General features: G+C 36.7%; 6 protein-coding genes across 8 annotated transcripts; 3 read left to right on the top strand and 3 right to left on the bottom strand.

The window, feature by feature from the left end:
* Position 1: 1 nt before the first annotated feature.
* Positions 2 to 3,852, bottom strand: NHD1 (sodium:hydrogen antiporter 1). The gene is made up of 10 exons (XM_088500309.1): positions 3,482 to 3,852; positions 3,047 to 3,223; positions 2,818 to 2,946; positions 2,386 to 2,562; positions 1,952 to 2,058; positions 1,510 to 1,630; positions 1,210 to 1,271; positions 800 to 1,102; positions 366 to 660; positions 2 to 282 (listed from the first exon to the last, which is right to left on the bottom strand). The coding sequence occupies exons 1-10, from the start codon at positions 3,692 to 3,694 to the stop codon at positions 163 to 165; spliced, it is 1,704 nt and encodes a 567-aa protein (XP_088356435.1). The 5' UTR covers positions 3,695 to 3,852; the 3' UTR covers positions 2 to 162.
* Positions 3,853 to 3,930: 78 nt separating this feature from the next.
* Positions 3,931 to 5,702, top strand: LOC107617240 (stress enhanced protein 1). Of its 2 annotated transcripts, none has more exons than XM_088500311.1 (4): positions 3,931 to 4,137; positions 4,232 to 4,339; positions 4,895 to 5,070; positions 5,394 to 5,702. In XM_088500311.1, the coding sequence occupies exons 1-4, from the start codon at positions 4,089 to 4,091 to the stop codon at positions 5,496 to 5,498; spliced, it is 438 nt and encodes a 145-aa protein (XP_088356437.1). In that variant the 5' UTR covers positions 3,931 to 4,088; the 3' UTR covers positions 5,499 to 5,702. The 2 variants fall into 2 exon arrangements, with proteins under 2 accessions (XP_088356437.1, XP_088356436.1); XM_088500310.1 differs by having other exon boundaries at positions 3,965 to 4,137; positions 4,892 to 5,070.
* Positions 5,703 to 6,220: 518 nt separating this feature from the next.
* On the top strand, positions 6,221 to 7,568 carry ARFB1A (ADP-ribosylation factor B1A). Its single transcript, XM_016318987.3, has 5 exons — positions 6,221 to 6,492; positions 6,570 to 6,640; positions 6,782 to 6,901; positions 7,057 to 7,175; positions 7,275 to 7,568. Exons 1-5 carry the CDS (start codon positions 6,345 to 6,347, stop codon positions 7,369 to 7,371), a joined length of 555 nt encoding a protein of 184 aa, XP_016174473.1. The 5' UTR covers positions 6,221 to 6,344; the 3' UTR covers positions 7,372 to 7,568.
* Positions 7,569 to 7,697: 129 nt separating this feature from the next.
* Positions 7,698 to 11,313, bottom strand: LOC107617239 (ribosome biogenesis protein). The gene is made up of 6 exons (XM_016318988.3): positions 10,830 to 11,313; positions 9,058 to 9,162; positions 8,895 to 8,947; positions 8,740 to 8,789; positions 8,111 to 8,265; positions 7,698 to 8,015 (listed from the first exon to the last, which is right to left on the bottom strand). The coding sequence occupies exons 2-6, from the start codon at positions 9,075 to 9,077 to the stop codon at positions 7,814 to 7,816; spliced, it is 480 nt and encodes a 159-aa protein (XP_016174474.1). The 5' UTR covers positions 9,078 to 9,162; positions 10,830 to 11,313; the 3' UTR covers positions 7,698 to 7,813.
* An 8,631-nt stretch (positions 11,314 to 19,944) lies between these two features.
* On the bottom strand, positions 19,945 to 21,293 carry LOC107618737 (Leucine-rich repeat (LRR) family protein). The gene has a single exon (XM_016320875.3). The coding sequence runs from the start codon at positions 21,291 to 21,293 to the stop codon at positions 20,118 to 20,120; it is 1,176 nt and encodes a 391-aa protein (XP_016176361.1). The 3' UTR covers positions 19,945 to 20,117.
* A 737-nt stretch (positions 21,294 to 22,030) lies between these two features.
* LOC107617621 (cyclase-like protein 2) lies at positions 22,031 to 24,548 on the top strand. Of its 2 annotated transcripts, none has more exons than XM_016319430.3 (6): positions 22,031 to 22,568; positions 22,845 to 22,889; positions 23,028 to 23,100; positions 23,478 to 23,575; positions 23,885 to 23,952; positions 24,082 to 24,548. In XM_016319430.3, exons 1-6 carry the CDS (start codon positions 22,031 to 22,033, stop codon positions 24,205 to 24,207), a joined length of 948 nt encoding a protein of 315 aa, XP_016174916.1. In that variant the 3' UTR covers positions 24,208 to 24,548. The 2 variants fall into 2 exon arrangements, with proteins under 2 accessions (XP_016174916.1, XP_016174915.1); XM_016319429.3 differs by having other exon boundaries at positions 23,882 to 23,952.
* Positions 24,549 to 27,116: the final 2,568 nt, after the last annotated feature.

Genomic DNA, 27,116 nt, shown 5'->3' with positions numbered 1-27,116 from the left:
CTTAAGGTTCCAAGTAAAACTTCAACATATTGCATAAACTTCCTGTCTACAAAAATCTTAACGGTTTGAGAATTTCCACCATGAGTTCCCCATGTATACATAATTTCCAAACTACTGCTTAGTGCCACAAAAATTGAACCAAATGGACTCTGAATTCTCAATTTATGAACCAGAAAGGAAAGGAACCTCTGCTAGAGTTGTAGGCGGGGATATGTTGAGGTTATGTAATGCTAAATAAGCAGCAATACCGGCAGCATAACCCGCAAAAGCAAAGCCACTAACCTGCAGTGTAGATAAGTGGCTTCTGTCAACAAATATGAACAAATATTTCAAGAGGTCAATATGTCATGTAAAGTAAGAAATACCTTCCGTAAGTACCAAAAGAAATCCACCTTCTCCATTCCCATGAATGCAACTCCGGCAGCCGAGCCAATAACTAACATGGACCCACCAGTACCGGCACAGAATGCAATCAGTTGCCAGAACTCAGAATCCTGAGGGAAAGACGCAAGATCATACATTCCCATTGCAGCAGCAACCAATGGAACGTTGTCAATTATTGCTGATATGACCCCAATGGCACTTGCAATCAGTTCACTGCTCTGGATATGAGCATCAAGGTAATTCGCTATTTCACGAAGGATTCCTGCTGCCTCCAGGCTGTGACACAACAAACATTGAATTCAATCAATAAGTTAACGGTGTCTTTCGCATCTTATTATGGATTCATATCGGTGAACTGATGGCTATCGCCCACAAGTTGCTGCAATAGCATAATCAAATATATCTTCTTGTTTACCTGCTAACAGACAATAGAATTCCCAGGAAGAATAGAGCTCCTTGAGTGTCTATTCTTGACAGAGCCTGCGGCACTTTTAGCCTTTGTCGTTCCGATTCACCGTAATGAATAGCATCAGTGAGGATCCACAGGACACCAAGTCCAAGTAGCATCCCCATGTATGGAGGTAAACCTGTGAGGGCCTTGAACACGGGGACAAAAATCAAAGCCCCTAAACCAACTGAGAAAACAAGCTGTCCTCGAGGAGCCATCTGTTCGGAAGCCAAGACATTTGGAGAATCCTGTCCCTTCCCATTCACTTCGCTGTAAATAAGAATAATCAACATCATCTAAACTGTAATATATGTTACGTTGAATCTCGGCATTCAATTAAGCTTTGCTGGCAGATTTTTCTAGAGATAGAAGGATACCTAGTCAGGGACATGAGCGCCAATGGAACAGCTAGAGAAATGGCTGAAGGTACAAACAAACCCTGTAATCAAATAATATATAATTATGCTACTGCTTGCTCTTATATTGCATTTGGTTAACACTTCGTTGGTGTCCATAATTGAAACAAGGAAATGACATCGACACTTAGCAGAATATGAGTGTTCTTGAAATCAAATATCACCAACAGAAAGACTCTATGTATGTCTCAACAATCTTTCGAGATGTCGCTAGTGCTAACTTCATTATACCACTATAACTTATAGTGTAATTTATAGTACCTTCATTGTTTGCACTGTAGATATTTGACCATGTATCCACAGCATAGTGGTGGTAACATCACCAATAGGAGTCCATGCACCACCAGCATTTGCAGCTATTACAACAACGGCTCCAAGAATCCTGTCAATAGAATAAAAAATCTACTTCTGGAGAATTTGATAACATGCAAAGAGATTCATAGCTAAACTTAATGGCAGTAGCAGAATTCCCAAAACTGTAAACTTGGAATATTCCCATTGAATCTTCATGCCTTCGACATAAACAAAGGAAACCATTGATAATACTAACAGCAATTTCCTATCATCAACAATGAATTATATACACTAGAAGGAACAGATATAATATATATATAGAGACAGGTAATTTCTGGAAGAAAATTACTCATGATTTCTCACGTAAGTATTCAGATTGATAAGTTAACAACACAACAGAGACACATACTTTCGATACTCTGATGGGGGTACTAATTTCCGCAACAGAGAAACCATGACTATTGTAGAGGTAAGGTTGTCTAAAACTGAACTGAGAAAAAATGTCACAAATCCAATCTGCAAATTCAATAATAACTTGTCAAATTCCATCATGAAGACTGATGTGTCATGCAAATTCACTGAAGATTTAGAATATTTTGGTTGGAAGAGAGACGAGAGAGGGGTGGTGGGTGTTTTTTTGGGGGGGGGGGGGTGCGTGAATTGAAATATTGTTGAAAAACTCCTTTCATTGATGTTCAACCTGGATGATAATAACATATTTGACCATAGAATGAAAATTTCAACTAATGTAATCAAATCTCAAAAGTCTCAATTTGCAGGGTATCTTCCGAGAAATCTTTAGAATGGCCAAAAATATATTAGAGATAAAGCAATTGAATTTACCACCCAAAGGAGAAGTCGTGGCTTTCGAGTTGTTATATTGTCAGTAACTAGCTTAAATCCTTGATGAGCATCAACTATTTCCACAATAGTCATAGCTCCAAGCAAGAAAAACACTATTTCACTGACTTCCGCAGACGCACGCGTTAGCTCAGAAACAGCTACACCAGTTGATGGAGCCTGTTACAGTACAGACATTCCATAAAAGATAAAGCAAACAGCAGTGGAAAATCAAATCAGGAGGAAGGAGACATGAACTAATTTGAATAGGTACATCAACTTCAGGTCAATGTGTATTGAGTGTCTGTGTCCTATTCATTGCAAAACAAAAGCTTGTATGAGCTACCTAAATCTCGGAAGCACAACAAGGAACAGATGCATAAGGAATTCACTGATAATTTCAAAAGTAAAAAAAGCTAAGTGATCGATATTTACCCCAATACTTCTTATAGTCCACAAGCTTACAGCCATCAAAAGTCCTACTCCACTTTTGTTGAAAGCTAGAGATTCCTCAAATATGATGCCTACATATCCTATTACAAATAGCAATGCCATGGCAAGATCCTGCAGTCATGGTCACAGACTTGTAAACATATTCCCAAATGCAAACACTTCATGCTGAAACATACACAAGTGAATTTCAGCTAAGAGGACATTGATAGACCTGATTTGCGGCCACCCAAGAATGGTTAATTGCCACTGCCCCAGTTGCAGCTGCTGCAAATACCGCAACAGCTTTGAGCAAATCGGTCTTGGGCTTGTAACTGCTCTCAAAATCTTGTGAGCTTGTTTCATCAAGTGAACATAGGGGATCACAGGTTCCAGATTCAGTTGGTAAGTCCTGAAAACATTTATACGTGAAGTATGAGTTAAGCACTAAGCTATAAGCAGCAGATTATGTAACTTTGCCACATTTATGGAGGTTTATATTTTATTTTATTTTTAAGTGGAGTTAATATCATTAGGTTCAAATTCAACAAACTTTCCAGAAATTTTGAATCTTGCATTGGTTTTTGAGGTACCCTTGACTCAAAGTATGCAAATCAGTATCGAATATACAAATTCACAAACTTTGCTATAAATGGGTATCCATAAGAACCTGGAACTGCTGCTGGGAAGAAGTGGAGGAACCTCTGGCCTTATCTTCTGCACGCGCCAAGACATGATTACGGAGCAAGCTGGGCCCTCTGATTCTACAGAGAGAGGGGGGCGAGGATTGAAGAGAGTGAAGACGATGAAGTGAGAGCCTAGAGTTCCGGAAATGGTGGAACATGCACAAGTGCGTGTGTGTCCCAATGGAAAACGTGGCCATCGTAGTGTACCCAAATCTAGTAACTTTGAACCAGCAGTGACAAAGTCAAACAAGAAGAAGAGGGTGTTCGGTGTTCTCGTTCGGTGATAAACTTGGAAAAACGATGATACGGGGCTTCATCTTTCTTTCAGGTGTAATAAAATAGTAATAAAAAATGCAACTTGATTTTGTTTACTAATAAAGTAATAATTTTTATGAAGCATAAAAATTAAAAAGAAAAGGAAAAGGAAAAAGGCAGAAAAGGGCACGTGTAAGTAAGATGAGTCTAAGATTGTGTTTGAGGTGGTCGTGGAAGAAGGAGAAGCCAGAGAGACAGAGAGTGTAATCGCTTTCTCCAATAGATAGAGAAGCACAACACTACACTCACACCGCATATTTCGCAGTGACAGAAGCCATGGCAGTTGTTGTTCAACCCTCTGCTTCTCTTTCCCTCTCTTTTCGCGGTTGCTATCTATCTCTGTTTTCCTCTATTCACACCACACACACCATTTCTTTCTAATACTAACATGTTCACTTCTCACTTGCGTTGTGTTGCAGATGCTGCTTGTGTTTTCACTCCACCTCCAAAGCATTTTGCCACTTCTCGCCTTGCTCTTTCGAATTTGGTTCCAACTCGAGCATCCTTTGTTGCTGGTTCCCCACTCTGTAAGACTCCTACTTTATCAACCCGTCTTATCTTTTCTGTAAACAAGTAAATTATATCACTGAATTGAATTGAAGTTTCTGAGTTTGGAATGCACTTGACAGAAAGGGGAAGAAGATATCTAGGTTTCAATTTAGGTAGATAATCTTCTAACATCAATTCCATACAAAATAGACCTTATTCCTCTGATTTAATTTTATGTCCATACAATTAATTAGTTCCAAATGAAGGAATTGAATTCCAATTCTTGAGTAAAATCAATTACATGGCCACATGAGCTTGTAACCAAACACTCTTTGTATTCAACTTGAGCTTCTTCAGAAGTTCAGATATGTTCATGTTATTCTTAGCTAGGATAACTGTACATAAGTCTGTTGGAAAAATCATTTTAACTTTATGTATACTTGGGTGTTTGCTGTTTTATCTATAACATCTAAGAACTATAATGCTATCCATGTCCTTTTTATGGAACTAAAGTGTTGCTCATCAAAGATCCTACATAGTACATAGCTTTACATAGTCATTAAGCTATGTAATGTTTCCTGTGTCTGTAGCAGTGATTCAAACAAGTTATGAAAGGAAAACCATATGCAAGGCAATGCCAGTTTCAATAAAGTGCGAGCAAAGTTCGCAGGGAGGGAACAGTGTGGATGTATGGCTAGGCCGGCTAGCCATGGTTGGCTTTGCGTCGGCCATCACTGTTGAAATTGCTACTGGCAAGGGTCTCCTTGAGGTATGAAACAAAGCATTGAATGAACTACTTCAGGCTTGATTTAGAGACTTAGACTGCAATTAATGTTTCCGATTTCTAGGCCCTGATAAAATTAACAATTTCCACATGTAAATAGCATACTTTGTTATTTAAAGGAAGCTAAGCTAGAATCATTTCAAGTTGTAATAAGTCTCAAATATGATTACTCTGACACTGCATAAAACTTAAATTCGGCGACTCATTCTTCAATTCCTACTACTTGTTTCACCAATTCCAAATGATTAATAACAAAATATATGATGCAAAAGAGTAACTTATATTCCTCTTGTGCTTTGATTTTGCAGAATTTTGGAGTTACAGCTCCACTGCCTACAGTTGCCTTGGCAGTAACAGGACTGGTGGGTGTTTTGACTGCAGTTTTCATCTTCCAGTCAGCCTCAAAGAACTGATAATGTATTTATGCTGTTGATGGTGTTTTACTGTAAATTCTGTTGTTACAGTGTTTATTTTTTTCAACATAAAAATTCCATTATTTTTTGTTGTAATTTCTTTTTTTTTTAGCATCAACGCCTCAGAATGTTGTAGTAATGGAAGCGATATTGAAGGCCTCAAAACTTTGCCTGTTGTGCAAGCCAATTTTGATTCCTTCGAAATATTGTCCCCATTCCAAACAAGTATCATTGTGAATTGAGGAAGAATTTTGCACAGCATAATGGATGATTAACACAACAAAACGTGATATAATCATATGCAAGAGAATAAACATCATCTTGTATTATCAATGGTTCTGCACGTAGTATGGTGTGTATTTTCGGGCACAACCTCTTGTGTAAATAGCATGTATTTGAAGCAAAGACTTTAATTTAAGTAATTGTTTAATGAATCTTTTAGTTGCAACCAGGAATTAGTCTAATAAAGAAAGAAAAATTATATAAGGAAAAGCTTAACTATCAGCACAACTATATAGTTATTTTAATGTGTTAAGCCTTTTGGTGTGAGGGATGGGATATTCTTTTATATAGTTGTTTAATTTGGAAGTTAGGGACATAATTCTGTCACAATTTTTTCCTAATAATATTATAGCACAATATCCTTATTATGTCTCTAAGTTTGTCTCGTGATGTCTACTTAAAAAAATACAATAAGATTACTTCCTTTTTAGGCTTTATGAATGGAAGTGTGACAATCCACCTAGTTGTCCCAATCAGATATGAACATATTCTCGCATTATAATAGCTAAAGAATTTTGTAAGTAAGATTTCTCTCCATTCTTGAGAACTAGTTTGCGTGGTTCCATGGGTAAGGTGATGTCTCGGTTGGCAAAGAGGTTCTTACCAAAGTATGAATGGAGGATCCCAATGGTGGGTCTTGATTCTTCAGGGAAGACTACCATTCTCTACAAGCTCAAACTGGGGGACACAGTCAGAACCATACCAACTATTGGTACCCACTTTCTTATCATTCCCTCATTGACATTCAACAGAAGTGACATAGTACAATGTTGTTTTGTGATGGATCAGGTTTTAATGTGGAGAGTGTAGAGTACAAAAATGCAAGCTTTACTATCTGGGATGTTGGAGGACAACAGAAGGTAATATAACAGGTGCTTTTGTGTTATTATGTCAATATATAATATATGTTTATAAGTATAAAGAGTCAAAATGAACAAATCTTCATTTCATGATCAGTCATTAGTTATTATGAGTCATAAGTAAGTAACTGGTGAATGCAGATTCGGCCATTGTGGAGGCATTACTTTCAAAACACCATTGGACTTATCTTTGTGGTGGATAGCAGTGACCGGCACAGAATCATAGAAGCTCGTAATGAACTCCATAATATTCTAACTGATGTGAGTCTAGCCATAATGTAACAATAGAAGATACTATATATTCTATTCATTCTTTTATTCTGTTGCAGTGTTGCTGTCATCTTTTAGTATATCTCATCATTTGTGTTAAGTGTAGCGTATTATGAGCTAGATTTGCCTTATGCATCCTTTTGCAGCATGAACTACGCAATGCTATACTACTTGTGTTCGCCAATAAGCAGGACCTCTCAACTGCCATGAGTGTTGCTGAGATTGCTGATAAGCTTGGCTTACATTCGCTTGAAGATCGTAGTTGGTATGTTTTAAGCTTCATTCTATTGCCACATATATTCATTTCCAAGTTTCTAAACTTACAACCCAAAACAAAAATGATATGGTGAATTCTTTCATTCAGGTACATTCAGAGCACTTCTGCCATCTCAGGCCAAGGACTCTATCAAGGTCTTGATTGGCTACTTGACAACATATCAACTAGGAAGCATGAGAAATGATTAACTTCCACACATGGATCATGGAGGTTTTCCCAGCTTGAAGTTATATACGTCTTATTATAGTGGAAATGGAAAAGTTTCCTAGACATTGTTGTAAATCTGTTACAACACTGAGGGTAGTGACAAAGAATGAGTCTGAATTTCAATTAATTGTTAGTCATGATTTTAACATTCAGGAACAGGAACTCTTTTTTCCATTTGTTTCTCACAGTATACTTTTTTTTTTGTTCTGAACCCTTATGAGTGGCTTCATTCCAGCAACATGTTACCCCCGAACCAATGGATACAACTATCACAAACTATATCATAGACATCGACATTGAAAATGCTTAAGAAATTTGCAGTATTTCCATTCACAATATGAGTATTCTAACATTTTGGAAAAGTAATGAATTACAGGAAGACCTAGAAAGAAGATCATTTTAGTAGTCACACATAACCATTACATGTCCATAGACATTAGCCCGGTTGAAGAAGCCTTTGACTTCTTCTTCTTGGATCCATTTTTGTTCACTTTTTTCTTGGGCCGTTGTTCCTCTTTAACTGGTAGTGTGCTCCGTAAGTGTTTATTCATGGCAGACACGGGATCTGATTTGAAGTCAGGATTGTTTAGAACTGCAGAAAATTGTTGCACTTCCCTCAATCTGATTAAACGGGGATACAAGGTTAGGTATATAGTGTTAAAACATCAAAAGAAAATATGATATCATAATATTCAATTATGAAAGGAAGCGCTCACAGTATCTTTCGCCGAGATTTACAATTAACTTTGACATCCTGCAGATCTGGTTTCCGCGGTGTCTTCGGCTCAGGATCAGGAAGGAATTCTGTGAGAGCAGAGAGATCATATGCCTTCAATTTTTTCTTCTGCCGCCTTTGCTGTTTACTATTTTTCTGAAAGGAGAGGAAAACATCACTAAAAAACCAAAAAAGATTATATCTAACGGTCTCCCCTGTAAAGGATCGTTTAAAATTAAAACTAATTCATTTGGATTACATCAAACTGCATTTCTTATGTGAATGCATCAACCATTTAGTTAATCCTAGATCGCTATTTACTCACAGGAAGAATATAGATTCTTTTGAAAGCAAAAATAAAATTCTCCTTGGAATACTCACATCAAGAGTAAAATACAAGCTCATCCAGATATGAGCACAAGAGCAGCATGTATATTAAGTGACAGAATGCCTGATCCCTAAAACAATAACAAAAGCAATACACAACAAAGAACCCTAAAAATCTTTAGTGTCTATTAACAAAATAACAGTGCAAAGTACATCTAACTAGCCAACAAACCTATTACAAGCACAATGAAGTATTTCCATAATCCATCTTAAGAATAATACCGTTTGAAATAAGATTATTACCTTAGTAATAGACTTTTGAGCACTCAAGCTGGCCACAGCATCTTTCACCTCTGCAGTAACACCAAGGATTGGATGCAGTTAAAATATATGGACAGTTTTGGTATGTAATAATTCCATATTTGAAAGAAACAGAAAAAAATTGATTCGAAACTTACTAGAGTAAAATTGAACCTTTTTATCTAACTTGCGATTGGACTTTGATTCCGCCCTGCAAAAGCGAGAGAAGAACATAAATAACTGCAAACTCCAGCTCAAGTCGCAAAGTAGATTTTAAACTTTGGAAACTAGGAAAACAGGGAAGGAAGGGAAGATATTAACTTTTCCCTCGTCTTTCCCATGGTGGAAGGTAGCGGCGAAGCGGTGATCGAAGCGGCGGAGAAGAACTACTGATGGAAAGCCGCAAATAGGGTCTACCCCAAGGTTCTGAAAATCAGACCAGTCATCAGAGCGTTTTAGTTACTGGTTCATTGGTTTACTGGTCCAACCGGTCTAACCGTGATTCAACCGGAAAAACCGTTCCATAATAAAATAATAAATAAATTATAAATAAACATCCTAAATATCTTTCAAATTTAAAACCCTACGTAAAATATCACCAACTAATGTAATTAATCATCAAAATATGCAATAACTTGCTGCAAATTTGTTGACAATTAACATAATTATACTTCCATTAAAAATAGCTGGATTGAATTACAATGCACAAGTTAAAGATAGAGAATATTGTCTTAATGTAGCTAAGTCAAAAAGTAAAACAAAAAATGATAGTGTTGGACAATAAACACACAACAGAGCCCGAAACAAACACACAACACAACAGAGGCTGAAACAAAAACACAACAAAGCCTGAAACAAAAAGAATCCAACACGGAGGAGGGGTAGCAAGTCGGCGGAGATCAAGAACAGGGACAGTGCAACCAAACAATGAAAACAGAATTTTGTTTATATAACAAAACAATCAAAACATGAATCATAAATCACTAATTGCAAATTTTTTCTTCATAAGAACAGAACAATGAAAACATGAAGCATATAATAAATCAAAAGATCACCAATTGCAAATCTTTTATTATGAACAGGAGTTAGAACAGTGAAAAATGAAGAAAGATTAGTAGTTTTCAACCCAATTTTAACAAAGCTCATCACAATGATTAACAACAAAAAAAAAGGCAATGAAAGATCAGTGAATCAATAACATAGGCAGTGCAAATTCAAAAAACTTTAATAAAATTTAACTACAGAAACAGACAGTAAAGCAGTAATAGAGTTATCAATTTAAAATTTATCATCAAAGACATTCAGTGAGCAAAACCAATCAACCAAGTACTGACTGGGCATTCCAGAAAAAAAAAAAAAAAAGAATCAAAAGAACATTTAAATCACATCAAAAACACAACAATAGGAACATTTAAAACAAAGCAACCCAAAAAAAAAATCTAAAAATCACCATTGCTGAAAACAATGATTTGATCCGTGTATGCTCAAAGCATTAAAAGTTAAGCTTACAGGAAAGTGAAGAATACCAAAACCAAAGAACCTTCAATCACAGCTTAAATCAAGAACAGAAAATCACAACAAAAACAAAAAAATTAAAAGTACGAAGAACAACAGAACAACAACACAAGAACAATTAGCAAATTAACAAATCCACAATAACAGTTAAAATTTAGCAGAAGAACACTAATGCAAGTGGAATCATCATGCTAATATGTTTTCTGCAAAGATGCTATTTGTGCAGCTAAAATTTCCTAATTAGTAAGAACCAATTATTTTAATTTCACATGCAATCAACTTACTAAGTTTCTAAAAGGAAGAAATTATAAAACCAACCAGAAATATGGTTAAAGCATTTCATCAAACATGTTGAGTACAGTAAAATTAAAACAAAATAAGAGAATTCAAAGCTTAATATCAATGTGATAGAGAAGAGAACATAACTATTGTAACTTTAATTCAGTCTATGAAATAATCCAAACCACTACCAAATCAAATAGTTACTTATTGTAATAGAAATCAGAAGTTGCAGAGTTTGAAGCAGAGTATTGGTGTTGTGCGAGTGTATTGTCTGGTGGCGGGTTTAGGGAACTCACGGCGGTGACAAAAGAGAGCAGTTCGACGGCTAGGTGGAGCGCGCGGGTTGGTCGCAGTGTTTGAAGCAGAGCAACGTGGCTTCCAGACGAACACGGATGCGAACTCGAACGGTGAACGGCGAGTGAACGCGAACGGTGAACGCCGAGCGAACGTGAACGGCGTAGAACGCGAACGAAGACGACAGCTGAACGAACAGGCGAACGTGAACGGCAAACAAACGGCGACGGAAGCGCGGCTGAGCAGACAAAGACGACGGACGCCGAGCTCGAGGAAGCAGCCGCGATCGGTGACAGCGAACAGGGGTTGAAGACTTGGATCACGATGGAAGCTAGATAGACGGACGGATGGCGAACTTTGAGTGCGACGGACGCGGCAGTATGCCACTCCTTGCGGGGGTGGTGTAAGCTTACAGTGCTAGGGTTTTTTGGCTGGGGTTGTGTGATTTGATTTCTTTCTGAATGAAAGAAAGAAAGGGGGAAAGGGAGAAAGAAACGAAGGAGCTTCCGTTTTTGTGTAAAGCGGGCGGGTTCTGGTTCGGTTCAACAATTTTTCACCGGTTTTTTAAATGACGGTTTTACATGTCTGACCGAACTGCTAATGTTGCCGGTTCGAGTTGAACCGGTACGACGAACCAATTCGGTTCGGTTTTTAGAATATTGGTCTACCCACGTTCTGGTTGGTTCGGTTGTACTGTTTCGGTTTCAATCCCTCTAACCGTTTTTTTTTTTTGGGACGCGGCCTATAAGACCTAGTTTTCTGGTTTGTTTAAACAATGGACCCATGCCTAAAAATGGGCCTCACTAATTAAAATTTTATTTATATGGGCCTCCTTAACCTGATAGTATAAATGAGATATTCATACAACAACAACAACAATAAAGCCTTGTCCCACTAGGTGGAGTCGGCTACATGAATCAAACGATGTCATTGAGTTCTGTCATAAATCATGTCTACAGCGATACCGTTTACATGTAGATCTCATTTGACCACCTCATGGATGGTTTTCTTAGGTCTTCCTCTACATTTCACCCCTTATCCATCCTCCATCTCATTCACTCTCCTGACTGGGTGATCTGTCGGTCTTCTTCTCACATGTCCAAACCACCAGAGACGTGATTCTACCATCTTTTCCACAATGGGTGCTACTCCAACTCTCTCCCTTATATCTTCGTTCCCTATTTTATCCAGTCACGTATGACCGCTCATCCATCTCAACATCTTTATCTCTGCCATACTTAGCTTATGTTCGTGCTCTTCTTTGGCCGCCCAACATTCTGTACCATAAAAGCGTAGCCGGTCTTATAGCAGTGCGGTAGAATTTACCTTTAAGTTTTAAAGGCACTTTTTTGTCACATATAAAACCAGATGCACTCCGCCATTTTGACCAACCTGCTTGAGTCCTATGATTTACATCATGTTCAATATCTCTATTATCCTATATGATGCACCCAATACACTTAAAACTTTTGAATTTTCGTAAGATGTTTTCTCCAATCTTCACCTCTATATTAGGGTTTTTCCTTCACAGACCGAACTTACATTCCATATATTCCGTCTTGCTATGACTTATGTGCAGACCATACACTTTCAGAGCTTCTCTCCATAAGTTCAACTTCTTATTTAGGTCTTCCATTGACTCTCCCATAAGGACGATATCATCGGCAAAAAGCATGCACCATGGCACAAGCTCTTGGATGTGCTCTGTGAGTACTTCCAAGACTAATGTGAAAAGGTATGGACTTAACGAAGATCCCTGGTGTAATCCTATACCAATAGGAAATTCCTCTGTCACACCACCTTGAGTCTTCACACTTGTTAGGGCCCATCATACATGTCTTTAATTGCACGAATATATGTGATCCTTACTCTCTTCTTTTCTAAAACCTTCCATAAGACCTCCCTTAGCACCCTATCGTATGCTTTTTCCAAATCAATAAACACCATATGTAGATCCCTTTTATTACTACAATACCTCTCCATCATCCTTCTTAACAAGTATATTGCTTTGGTGGTGGATTTGCCTAGCATAAAACCAAATTAGTTCTCTGTTACTTGTGTCTCCTTTTTCAACCTCTGTTCTATCACTCTTTCCCATAACTTCATGGTATGGCTCATGAGCTTGAGCCCTATAGTTTCCGCAACTTTGTATATCCCCTTTATTCTTATAGATAGGTACCAAGGTGCTCTTTTTCCTAGGGCTGCACATGGATCGGATAATATCCGCATATTCGCGGTAATTATCCGCATTCGATCCGAATTTTACAGATATTATTCGATCCGCAGAGCTATCAGATCGGATCCGATCCGCACTATGGTAGGATCGGATTGCGGATTTGGCAATGATATCCGCGGATCTGATCCGCAAATCTGCATATCCGCACATCTCATAAATAGCATAGTTTAAGAAAGTAAACCCTAATATGATATGAATTTTAGTATGTTGTTTTATGAATTTTATGATATCTTCTTTTTAATTTTTTATGTTGTACTTTAACTTAGAATAATTAAACTTAGATCTTGTGTTATTATTGTTCTTTTGTTATTCAATAGAACCTTTACTGATAATATTTTAGGAGTAAATAGGCTTAAACGAATGACAAAATAGATTTTATAGAGCCAAAAAGGACCTTAAAACAATTTTTTTAAATTATGCGGATATACCCGATATCCGATGCGGATCGGATCCAACGTGAAAAATGCGGATATTGTATCTGATCCGATCCGATGAGTGCAGTGCGGATCGAATAGAATTATAGGTTATATCCGATCTGATCCAATCCGTGTACAGCCCTACTTCTTTCACTCATGATGCATCTTCTTTGACCTTAAAATCTCGTTAAAACGCTTGGTTAACCAATTGATACCTTTTTCTCCAAGGCCCTGCCATTTTTCATCTGCTTTAGAGCCTCTTTTACCTCAAAGTCTCGAATCCTCCGGTAGTAGTAAAAGTTTTGATCTTCTTCCCTTGTGCATAATCGACCAAGGCTCGGAAGAGTCTTATGCCCTTCATTAAATAACTCGTAGAAGTAGCTCTTTCACCTTTCATTAATCTTCTCCGTTTGAGCCAACACCTCTCCGTCTTTATCCTTTATGCACTTAACCTGATCCAAATCTCTAGTTCTTCTTTCACGGCTCTTTGCGATTCTATATATACCTTTTTCTCTTTCTTTCGTGCCTAAAGATTGGTAAAGACCCTCATATGCTCTTGTTCTTGCTTCACTTACAGCCACTTTTGTCTCTTTCTTAACCGCATTATATTTTTTTCAATTATCTGCATTGCGACACAAAGACCACTCTTTAAAGCACTCCCTTTTTACCTTTATCTTTTCTTGTACACTCGCATTCTTCCACCAGGATTCCTTGTCTCTTGGTCCTATTCCTTTAGATTCACCAAAACTTTCTTTTGTTGTTCTTCTGATAACTTCTGTCATCTCCCTCCACATCTCCTTCGCGCTTCCATTCCCATCCCACTTTGCCTCTTATCCTACCCGTCTTAGGAAGTTTCTTTGTTCCTCACCTTTCATCTGCCACCACCTCGTTCTTGGGTTCTTCGTATGATGTCTTTTCCTCAACTTTTACTCAACGTAAAAATCCATGACGAGCATCCTATGTTGTGTTGTTAAACTCTCTACCGAAATAATTTTACAATTAATGCAAAATTTTCAGTTGACTATCCTCAACAAGAAGAAGTCGATTTGAGAGCTTGTCATGCCACTCTTATAAGTTATAAGATGTTCGTCTCTCTTTTTAAAACATGTATCTGCGATGAGAAGGTCAAAGGTTGAGGAAAAGTCCAAAATAGTTTTACCATTGACATTGATCGCCCCGAAACCATGGCCTCCGTGAATACTTTCATACCCATACACTTCTCTTCCAACATGGCCATTTAAATCTCCTCCTAAGAAAATCTTATCTTCCGAAGGTATGTCTTGGACCAAACTCTCTAGATCCTTCCAAAACCTTATCTTGTGTTGTTCATCCGAACCCACTTGCGGTGCATAAGTGCTAATCACATGAAAAATACCTCTCTCCACCACAAATTTGATAGAGATGATCCGATCTCCCATCCTCTTGACATCCACTATGTCCTTCTTCCACTGCTTATCCACAATAATACATACCTTATTCCTATTCTTCACCTTTCTTGTATACTAAAGTTTGAAATCGGAAGTATCCAACTCCCTAGCTTCGCACCAACCCATTTTGTTTCTTGTAGGCACATAATGTTAATCTTTTTCCTTGTCATCGTGTCCACCACTTCCATAGATTTTCTTGTTATGGTGTCTATGTTCCATGTCACAAATCTCAACCTTCTATCGCTCCGACTTTTACCTTTTACTTTGTGAACTAGCTTATTTACCCTCGTCCGTTCACGGAAACGCGGGAACCCTTACTCATTTAACACTACATCCGAGTACCGATGCAGCGACTCTTGCTCATTTGACACTGTACTCGAGCTATACAGCGCGTTACTTCCGGGCAACGACCTAGCTTTAGCACAATAACGTCTTTGATTCATGTTATGAATATTCGACTAAGTTTTTATATTGGTTGTCAAAGACTTAACACAACCCTCCTCCTTTATCCGAACTTGGGACCGATTATGTACCGCAAGTGTAACATAGGTGGGTTCATTCAAATTCATTTTTATGAGACTTAAAAAAAAAAAAGAAATTGCTACTAAAATAATGAAATTTCTTTAGAGTTATATGAATTTAAAAATAATTTTACTTAAAAAATACGTTTTCTGGAAATCTCAAACAATACAAATACCGTAACTTGGTAAGAAAATAAGATTCAAAGAGCAAATGCTTATGCGGCTATTAAAAGATGGAAGGAGAGGGATATTACACGAAAAAGCCGAATTTAGCTTCAAAAAGCGATCAACACAACAATTTTGTGATCAAGATCATCACAGCTGTTAACTTCCGAAAACAGATCTGGGGATAATGATTCTATGGATGGCAAAGAATGGATATATAGAATTTTCTTTTTATATATAAAAAGCATTCGTATTATAAATAATGTTTTGAAATATTCACTTCGTACTTGTCATTAAAATGTTAATAGAAAGTACTAAATATCGTACTTAAATTCACATTATGCAAATCAATATCAAAAGTAAATATTCAAGTAATGATATCAAATTCAAATATTTAAAACTCAAAGTTAGAAACCGAAAAAAGAAAAGGGAACTTAATGATAGTTTAATATTCAATCTCAGATTGTACGTGAAAATGGTGGAAATTGTTACGTAGATGAAACAAATATTGAAACATAGGTGATGGGGACAAGGCGGACAAGTTGATCCAATAATAATTTAAAATTTAGAAGCAATTTCATTTGAGTAAATGGTCAAAATTTATTTTTGAAAAATTATTTGTTTTTTAAATTAATTTTTAAAAAAATTTTGTTATTCAAATTTATTTTTAAATATTTAAAGTTAGTTATATTAATTTTTTTATTATTGTTATTGATAATATTAAAATTTATTGATATAACATGTTAAATAACATTATAATACATATTTAATCGGTTAATATGATAAGTTATAAAATTAGACTAAATTAACTCTAAATTAAAAATTTTTAATTTAAAATTAATTTAATTTAATTTTATAAATTTATTATATTAGTAATTCAATTAAGGCTCTTAAATATTAATATAATATCATTTAACATACCATAACGATAAATATGACTGATTGAATAACAAAAGTGACAAGAAAATTAACCTAACTAATTTAAAATTTTTTAAAAATAATTTAAAAAACAAATAATGTTTCAGGATAAATATAACTATTTTATTGATTCAATTTTTATGTAACTGGAGGGTGGGGCATACTCAATGGGAAGCGTGGACTTACTTTCAACTAGAAAAGTCAGTCATAGCTGTAAGTAACTAAACTTAAGTTGTTATTTTTATATTTATTAAAAAAAAATATATATATATGAAAAAATTATTTTAAAAGATTGTTAGAAAGATTTGATTATAAAAAAATATTTAATATTAAAATTATTAGAAAAGATTAAATTTTTTATAATATTTAAAAAATTAAATTAAATTTTTTTATAAAAAAATAAATATATTTTTAATTATTTATTTATTTTTTTATAATTTTAATATATGCTTTTTAATTTTTAACATTATATAAACATATATGAATATTTATTTAGGATTAATTAATTAATTAATTTTAAAAAATTAACTCTAAAAAGAGATATTTAATTGTTAAAAGATATTGTTAATATTAAAATTATTAACGGCTAAATTTTTTTATAAAGAGATAAATATAGGCTATTTTTTTCTTTATAGAAAATATATGGGTGTAGTGCTTTAAAATGGGTTAATGGACAAAATATCCACCGCTATGGTGTGAGTAACAAACGCAATTTGTGTTTTACTTTCTCTTTTATTTTTTTATTTTTTTTTTATTCAGCATATTGAATCAAATGCAAGGTGCGTTTTGATTGTTGAAAGGTTTTTATTTTTTTTTAATTTCATTGAAGTCCAAACGCAAGCTGCGTTTAGTGATGTACATTTTTTGTTTTTTTTTTTGAGATAATAAAACGCAGGATGCGTTTTACTTTTTGCATCAGCTTTATTTTTGGAAGACCCAAAACGCATGTTGCGTTTTGAAAATGTCAAAAAAAAAATTTTGAAAAAATAAAACGCAAGTTGCATTTTGCGTAAAAAATATATTTTATTCGAGAGGCCTGCTTATAAATAAGAAGCAACACTCGTTTAAAATGCCTCATTCCACTTCTACTCCTTTTCTTCTTTGTTGCACATATTTGATAGTTCTAAATTTTGTTTGGCAATTACGTGTGTCAAAAAAGTCAGATTATGTGAGGTTGAAGTTATAAAAAATATTACTGTTACGGCCTGGCCCAAACCCTTCACGGGTTGGTTCGACTCGAGCGTCACCCGACCCGGACGGTCAAGGGTAAGGCGCCCCGCAACCGACCCGGACACGCGTCTCAGACAGGTCATGTACAGCTGTGGGGAAAACGCCTCGGCGAAGATGGGCCTGTCCTTGTAGGGCCCACCTCTGACACAGTATATAAGGGGAAGATTTTACCCTTCCCCCAAGGTACGTCACATCTCACTCTCCCCCCCCCCTTTTTCGCCTGCATATTACTGACTAGAGCGGCGGGGTGTCTTTGCAGGTGACACCCCCTCTACAAGAAGTGTTCGGGACCCTGCCTACACGAGACCGGTAGTCCACGACGAGACGAGACCCCTCACCACCAACCAATATACCAACCCGATCCGTCCGGTACCCGACCTACCGAACAATTACAAATTTGCGAGTGTATTATAACGGTGAGGTTATACCAAACACACATGAAGGAGTAACTTTTGTTTGTGAATGTCCGTTGTCATTTGCTATTCTATGTACCATGAATTTTGTCGAGTTGCAAAATGAGCTTTGTAATAACATTCAAAGCCACATCTTGAAAAGGGTGAGCAACCTTTTATATAGAAGTCCTGTGCAAATATTTGATGGGCTAATATAGTTTCAAATAATGCCCTGACGATGCCAGTATGTAGTAGATGTTGTGTATTTATCAACAAACTCAATTTCACGTGTCTAACAACAACAACAACAACAAGTATTTATCAACAAACTCAATTTCACGTGTCTAACAACAACAACAACAACAATAATAATAAATTAAACATTATTTATTTTTCATTACAAAATAATAACAATTTATTATTATTATTAGACAGTAGTGCAAAATCTGAGAAAATACCACATGAATATTCGACCATAGTAGGTATTCAAGAATCAGTACATGAAATTTTAATGAATTTGAAAGAAATAGTATTGAGAAGTAATCTGTATGGGACTCGAGACGCATCTATTTGTATCAAGGGTCCCAGATATATTCTTTATTTATTATTAAAAAATATTAATAATTTATTATTATTATCCTATACAGTAATTTATTATTATACATGATAACAAATTTTTTATCAGGCTTAAGCATCATAATACTGGATAATAATAATAATTAAATTGTTTGTTAAAAAATAAATAAACAAAATTCAAATAAATATATTTATTATAAAATTTAAAAAAAATTACGTACCATAAAAAATATCCAATTACTCAATAATGTGATCTTCAGATCTAGTAAAATTATAAACCATAATTTTTTGTTTAAGAACCAAATGAACCTAAGCTTTCTACTCTTCTTCTTCCTCCCACCAGCTTCCTTACACAACACTCTTCGCTCTTCGGTAACTCCCTCACACAACACTTTTTACTCTTCGGTGACTCCCCCTCTACGTTGTGCGTTTTAAACACCTCCCCACAACACTCTTCTGATGCAACTCGAAAGATTGTCAAACGCAACCTGCGTTTTAGTTTGGCCAGCTGCCAAACGCAACTTTCGTTTTGGACTTTCAATATGGTCAACAAAGTAGGTCTGGTCTGCATGCAGGGAACAGGACACGTTTCGAGTCCTTGATCTGTTTTCCTGAAAATCGGAAGCTACATTTTGCAAATTGTTGCAGCTTTCTAATTTTGAATTCATGCAAAACGTATCCTGCGTTTTGCAGGTGACTCAACTTTTTTATTTTTGGTATGGCAAAACATAACCTGCATTTTGCAAATTTCTAACTTCAACAGATCCATATCTATGAAATACACACCAAATTACAATATAGTTACATCTTCATTATATCTTCCATTCTTAAAAAATAAATTTTGACAAATATCTTTAATTATTTTTTATAATTTTATATTAATATTTTTTTAATTTTAATAATTTTTATTATTTATTTATTTATTTTTATTTACTGATTTTTTATCCTTTTTTCGTTGGATAAAGATCACAAAAATAAAAAATATAAATAATAAAATCACTAAAATTTTAAGAAAAATAAAATTTATCAACATAAAAATTATAAAAAATAAATAAAATCAAACAATTAAAAATATATTTATTTTTTATAAAAAAATTTAATTTTTTTAAATATTATAAAAAAAATTAATCTTTTTAAATATTTTTAATATTAAAAATTATTTTTAATAATTAAATCTCTCCAACGCTTTTCTAGAATAATTTTCCATATATATATATATATGAAGACGACATAAGATGGCGATAAATATCATTAATTGATTAATAAAGTATACTAGTTTTTACACAGATTCCTTTATAAAACACGTAATCTATAACAAGAAGATGGTTCTACGAAGTACAAAGAACCTTGTTTAGTAAAATAGAAACCTAATTATTTTATTGTTTTGCAACCGACACATTATTGAAACACTATCTCGTAGGTCTTCCACGGTAGACTTGCTTGCAAACAGAGCTCGGTTTCTGTTTCGGCGTGCACAGCTGCGACATCGCCGGACACCCCTCAAGGCAGTTGTCACCCAAGCTGCCGGAAACTTCAGCTCCGGCAGCCACCAGTCCCGCCGGTGGCCTCCCCATTAGGAAGTTCCCGTCCAGGAACAACCTCTTCATGGACTTGCTTTTCCCGTATTCCAATGGTATCGCGCCACGTAGCGCGTTGTAACGGAGCGACAAAAATGACAGCGACGGATACGCGCCGAGATTCGCGGGGGCGTAGCCTTGGATCTTGTTGAATCCAAGATTCACCGCCACGAGGCTGTTCCCGCCACCGCCAACAACCGGCCTCGAGATCTCAACACCACTGAAGGAGTTGTTGGCCAAATCCAGTTGCTGCAGGGAAGGCAAAAGGAAGAGCCACGTTTCGATGATCCCCTGAAGTGCGTTATCACTGAGTTCCACCACTTCCAACTGGTTCAAACCTTCAAAGGTTGTTTTTTGAAGAACCCCAGATAGAGAATTTGCCTTGATCGCCAAATCCAGCAAGTTGGGTGGTAACTTGGGGAGTCCACCGGTGAGCTTGTTGAAGCTGAGGTCCAATCTTCGGAGACTAGTGAGAGAGTTCATGGACTTTGGAAGGAACCCAGAAAGAGAATTCTGTGAAAGATCAAGCGATTGGAGCGATTTGAGGGTGGCTATGGAGGGAGGGATTGAACCTGAGAAAGAGTTGGATCGGAGGGATAAAGTTTGGAGTTTTGAGAGGGAAGATAGAGAAGAAGGGATTGTGCCATAGAAAGAGTTATCGGAGAGGTCGAGAGTGATGAGTGTGGTGAGTTGAGAGACGAGTGGGGTGAGTGTTCCTGTGTAGCCAGCGGGGTCGAGGGTGATTTGGTTGATGCGGGTGTTGTCGGCGGTGCAGGTGAGGCCGCACGTGAAGTGGGTGCGGCGAGGGACGGAGCATGGGTCAGTGGTGAAGTTCCAGGATGCTATGCATGACCATGGTGTTATTGAGGAGGATTTGATTGAGGCCTTGAAAGCCTTTAGTGCTTCAATGTCTGAGGATGAGGTGAGACCTTGTACGAGGAAACCACACTTATTGTTTGTGTGAATGCACAAGATGATTGTTACGCAAAGATAAATGATGCTTTGCATATTGGAATTTGGAAGAGAGGGTTGGTTATAGAGATTAGTGTGTGGGGAATTGAGGTGCTTTTAATTTCTTAGCTCTTTAATAGACGCCACTAGTTTGTGGCATTGTGGTTTTGAGATGCGAGTGCTTTTGAGTAGTTCGTTAGTTGGTGGTATTTTAAGGAGTGAGGGGCCAGATCTTAAACTCTCGTGGATTATTGCTGATATTTTGAGACAAGAGTCACAAAATTGCAATGCTGCTATATGCAAATGGAAACTGCCTTTTTCTCAAGTTACTATTTGGTGGGAGCTCTAAATCATAAAGGAGAAAAACAATGGGGGACACTTGTTTGACTATAACTACTTGAAAAAGTAAATGCGCGACACTAGATTTCCAGGGTTATGCTATATTAGATAAAAATATATAAATCCTATTTGTTTTTCACATATCTATTCTCCTTGTTGAACTTAAAAATAATAACAAAAAAAAGTAAATATCAATTGGTGTGTACAAAAATATCAGTAAAATGATACTGAAATTTTGTTAGCATAATACAAAAAACATGTTATATATACAGTGAAATGTCAGTTAAAGTAATAGTGTTTTGTGAAAAAAGAAAAAGTAACACACTATTACTAAAATAAAGTATTATTTTAAAGTTTTGATGAATTACAATGTGTTGATAAGTTAAAATCTTGAAGTGATGGTGGAAAAGAAGAACCAAAAATGATTTCTCTTATATGATGGCATGTGAATAGAAATGTCCATGATAATGATATCACCTTTGACCAACGAACTGTGTCTGTGTCACTGTGACTGTGTGAATGTGCAATTCTGCATCAAAAGTAAAGTGATTAATTGCGATGCACTGCTATATGCCTATATTCACACACCAACCGCCATGAAGAATTCTCACACTCTTCTCTCCCACCTCCTTCCCTTTCTATGCACTCTGTCTCTCCGCTACTCTGCACAAGCACTTCCAGACTTCGCTGCCTATCCTTCAATCCCTGGAACCGATTCCGGCGACTGCTGGATAGGCAGCAGAGACACTCCCCTCGTCCCTCCACGGCGGGAAGTGTACGACGAGGGGAGAATCTTTGACATCAGCCACAGGTACACCACGGAGATGCCGCTATGGGAATCTGAGGAGGAGCTTGGGTACTTGATGTGGTTGACTCGGAGTATGAGGAATGGTTCCGTCGCCAATTTCTCTACCTTTAAGCTTGGCCTTTACATCGGCACCCATGTCCATGCAGGCTTTGACGTCGATCTCCTCGATTTACACCTCCTCAATGGTAACGGAAGAATCTAATCACTCTTGAATCAAAATAGTTTGACTTTAGGTGTTACAAATGGCGATGATAATTCATGTAAATTTGATAGTTGAGAATTGTTAGATAATAATTTAGTCTAACAATTTTCAAATAATAACTGCACGTGAGTTTCTATCTGTTACAAAGTCAATGGCTATTAATCTTTTATATTATCACTTATAGTTCTCCTGATCTTTCTCCATTTCAATTCATGAATCATCTATGACTTTGATGCATGATCATTTGTTCTTTTCATAGGTCTTGCTCTGCTGATTGATGTTCCACGGGACAAAAACATCACTGGTATGCCTAAGATGTTAAATGAAGATGATAGATATTCTTTTCAACTATAGTAGTCGTCTAATTGTGTTGTTTTATTATTAGTTAAAATTTGTGTTAGGCATAATTCTCTCTAATGTTAACAATGTACTTTTATTACAGCTGAAGTTATGAAATCACTGGATATCCCTAAAGGTGTACAACGTGTGCTATTTAGAACATCAAATACTGACAGGTAACTTCTATATATTGTATTATGAGTTAACACTCAAAGTAATCTTTGAACTTGCAGTCGAGCCTCAGTGTCATTCTTAAAGTTAAAATCGTCTTAAATTTGTCCCTAAACTTAACAACGGTCGTCATTATTCTATCACAAAAAAATATCTCAAGGACAACCGTTGTTGAGTTCAGGAACAAATTTGGGGCAATTTTAAGTTTAGGGATGACATTGAGGCGCGACTGCAAGTTCAAGTACCATTTTGAGTATTAACTCATTGCATTACATGTGATAAGAGTTTGAAACTGTTGTAGCTTAATCTGGACTCTGAGTGTTGTAGTATTCTTTTTTTAATTTGCATGGTATGTGAGCTAAAGTTTTGTTGAAATCATTAGGAGGCTTATGTTTAAGAAGGGATTTGATGCAAGCTATGTGGGATTCAAGGAAGATGGAGCCAAATGGCTGGTGGAAAACACTGACATCAAACTTGTAGGTAAGATATAAAGCATTCCTCTGGATGCATAATGCTATTGTGATTAATAAGAATTCCCCTACATTATGTGCCATATATTGTTATTATTAGCTTTTGGGATATGATTCTAAAGCATTTCATTTATCTCTCTGCCCCCTTTGATGCATAATGGTATTCTTAATTAACAGAGCTTAATTTATAAATTATCTGTTGTCAATTTTCAATAGAGACATCAACCTTACAAATTGTTTAATGTTTCTGTTTTTGATTATTTTGATTTTTGAATTCATTTACTAAGAAATGCCTTTTTCTGTGTTGAACTTGGAGGAGTTGATTACTTATCTGCTGCTGCTTATGATCATTTGGTGCCATCTCGTCTTGCTTTTCTGGAAAGCAGGGTAAGAAATCGTTTCTCTATTTATTGCCAATGAATCTTTTACTCATCATTAGCTATAACAATAAGCCAGGGGGCTAATACAGTAGAATAATGCAGTATATAACATAAAATTGAAATAAAAATGGTGCAGGACATGATTATTGTGGAAGGACTAAAGCTAGATGATGTGGCAGCAGGAGTATATTCACTGAGATGCTTGCCTCTTAGGTTGGTTGGCTCTGAGGCATCACCAATACGTTGCATTCTCATGAAATGATCTCGCCCTCAGCTTCCAAATATCTGCAAATAAAGTATTGGCCATGTAAAATGAACAATTTTACATTTTTACTACAAGTAAATGCTTGAGGGTTTCAATTAGGGGTGTATGCGGATGGGATTAGATTGGGTATGGCCGAAAATTCGATTTGCTCCGCATCATTCTCATTGAATCGATCGGATATCATGTCTGCGTTTTTTAGTGTGGAATCCGATCCGATCCGCAAATGTGCGGATTAGATCGGATGGGATATCGGATATATTTGCATAATTGAATCTTCTCTTTTTAATTATATTTCTATGTAAAAAATTCAATAAAAATATTTCTTACACACTTTTAAACTTATTTATTCCTAAAATATTTTTAATCAAACTTTTCTAAAATAACAAAAATAAAATAATACAATATATAAATAATAATTACTAACAACATACAAACAAGTGAATATAATACCAAACATATATATATATATATTTTTAATTATTATTGTACGGATCTGCGGATCCACAAATCGGATATGCAAATGTAGAGCATATATCCGCGATCCGATCCGTAAAAAGTGCAGATCGAATCGTATCTACAATTTTTGGATCGAATGCGGATATTTACTGCAAATCTACAAATACGATCCCATACATGAGCAACTCTAGTTTCAGCCTTAGACTTGTTCTTATTTCTTACTTCCAAATTATATACCTTGTCGAAAAATATAAATGGCAAAATAATATGTGTAAAACAAATTTAACTACATTCCGGGTAGTGCCTAGTTGAAAAACGAACACAAGACAAGGTTACTTCTTAAAATACACAAGAGATGCATTATATAAACTCCAACAAGAAAGTAAATTAATGTAGTTACATTTTATAATTTATAAAATGAATTTAGTTAACATGTAATTTTAGGACATATCATAAAAATATTATACAAAATTTAGTTTTTAAAATAAAAAATTTATTAATAATAATTTTAACCTATTAAAATAAAGAATCAAAATTTTACATAAAATTAAAAAAATAAATTAAATACGTAAAATTTAAAATTTTAATAAAATTTAAATTATAAAATCATTAGAGCTAATAAAAATTTGGACAAAAAACGCTAATAAGCCAACATCACTTCATATTTACGTATATCAGCCAAAACGAAAATCGTTTCAGCAATAAGCCAAACTGTATTTTAATGTAATTCGAACCAGGCTGGTTCGAACTGCATTTAGCTATAAATCGAACCAGGGCAGTTCGAATTACCAAGAAAGAGTTGAACATAATTCGAACCAAGGTGGTTCGAACTTCACTTGCTCATAATTCGAACCAGCCTTGTTCGAATTATCGATGTAAATGCGAACCAAGTAATTCGAACCACCCTGGTTCGAATTACTCAATATTTGGCTCCAATAGTAATTCGAACCAACCTGGTTCGAATTACTCATTATTTGGCTCTGTGCGTCTTTGCCCTTGAAGGTAAGGGCAAAATTAGCCACTACGTGTCGAATGCAGAATGCACGGTAGGCAGATGGAGGTAACCAACCTCCGTCAGGAGCCTCAAGCGCAGCCTTGATGCCGTTATGCCTGTCCGATATAACCAGCAGACCCGGCTGTGGTGTCACGTGCTGTCGAAGGTGGGAGAGAAAGAATGTCCAGGACTCTGCATTCTCACCCTCTACTAATGCGAATGCAACAGGTAGAATGTTGGAGTTCCCGTCCTGTGCAATCGCGATGAGCAACGTTCCCCCGTACTTGCCATACAGATGTGTGCCGTCAATGCTGACTAGCGGCTTGCAATGACGGAATGCCTCGATGCACGGTGGAAAAGTCCAGAAAAGTCTGTGAAAATATGCTTGAGACTCGTCTACCTGTCCTCCAACTCGAACGGGGCTCGTCCTTAGGACTGCAACAGTACCAGGCATCGTCAGCTGGACTCCCAACACCCACCTAGGCAGCTCGTTGTATGACTCATCCCAGTCACCGTAGATGAGGGCAATAGCCTTCTGCTTCGCCATCCAGACCCTCATGTAAGTCGGTCTAAACCTAAAGTGTGCTGTCGTGGCATTCAGGAGCACCTTGATGCTGACGGATGAATCAGCCCTAACCATTGGCATAATGAACGCCGAAATCACATGATAATCCAAACTCCTGTGGTCACTCGAGATGGATGTGGCCAGACAAGTGTGAGGTCCATTGTACCGTTTGACCTCCCAAATGCCCTTGCGCTGCCGAAGACTCAGTCGAATCAACCATGTGCACCCATTCCCAAACTCAGAACACTTGCCCACATACCGGCGATAATCAGACTCCACTACCTTGTACTGTACCCCTCGCCGGATGCTGTAAGTCTTCACACTTAACAGGGCCTCATCTTTATCCTGAAATTGCTGACCAACCTGGAACTCTGTCAAACCAGCAGTCCCTTCTGCATCTCTAGCTCCGAATCCAACAGAGTGCCCAGAAACCCCCTCCTGCCTCATGGCATCCAGGTCCAAAGAGAAAAAATGTGGTGGATACTGCTGTGTGCCAGAACTACCCTCCTACCTCATCGCCGCTGTCATCCTCAATCATATCCGGCTTGACGTCATCCTCCTCTGCATCACCCAACAATCCGTCTCCGACGCCAACCGGTGGAACGCCCTGTAAAGCGTTCGGCAGAATATCAAATGATCCTACCTCGTCGTCTACGCTGTCATTGAGATCAACAGCAAAAGACGGGGAGGCGACAGGTTGGACCGCTGGCTCGTACACAGGGATGGAGGAAGAAGCAACGGCAGGCCTGGAACTGGAACCGACTGCCGTGGCTACAGTGGTGGTATTCCGGTTCGAACCCCCTGAGCTGGATACCACATCAACCAGCTTTGCCAACAATTCTGGTGTCCTCACCTCCGGAAACTGCCTCCGACAAAGAAACATGACTTGCA

The sequence above is a fragment of the Arachis ipaensis genome, chromosome B9 (genome assembly GCF_059453495.1).
Source record: "Arachis ipaensis isolate K30076 ecotype BB chromosome B9, ASM5945349v1, whole genome shotgun sequence".
In the NCBI taxonomy this organism is placed as follows: Eukaryota; Viridiplantae; Streptophyta; class Magnoliopsida; order Fabales; family Fabaceae; genus Arachis; species Arachis ipaensis.
Note: the sequence above shows the minus strand (reverse complement) of the source record. Positions and strands in the feature narration are given on the sequence as shown.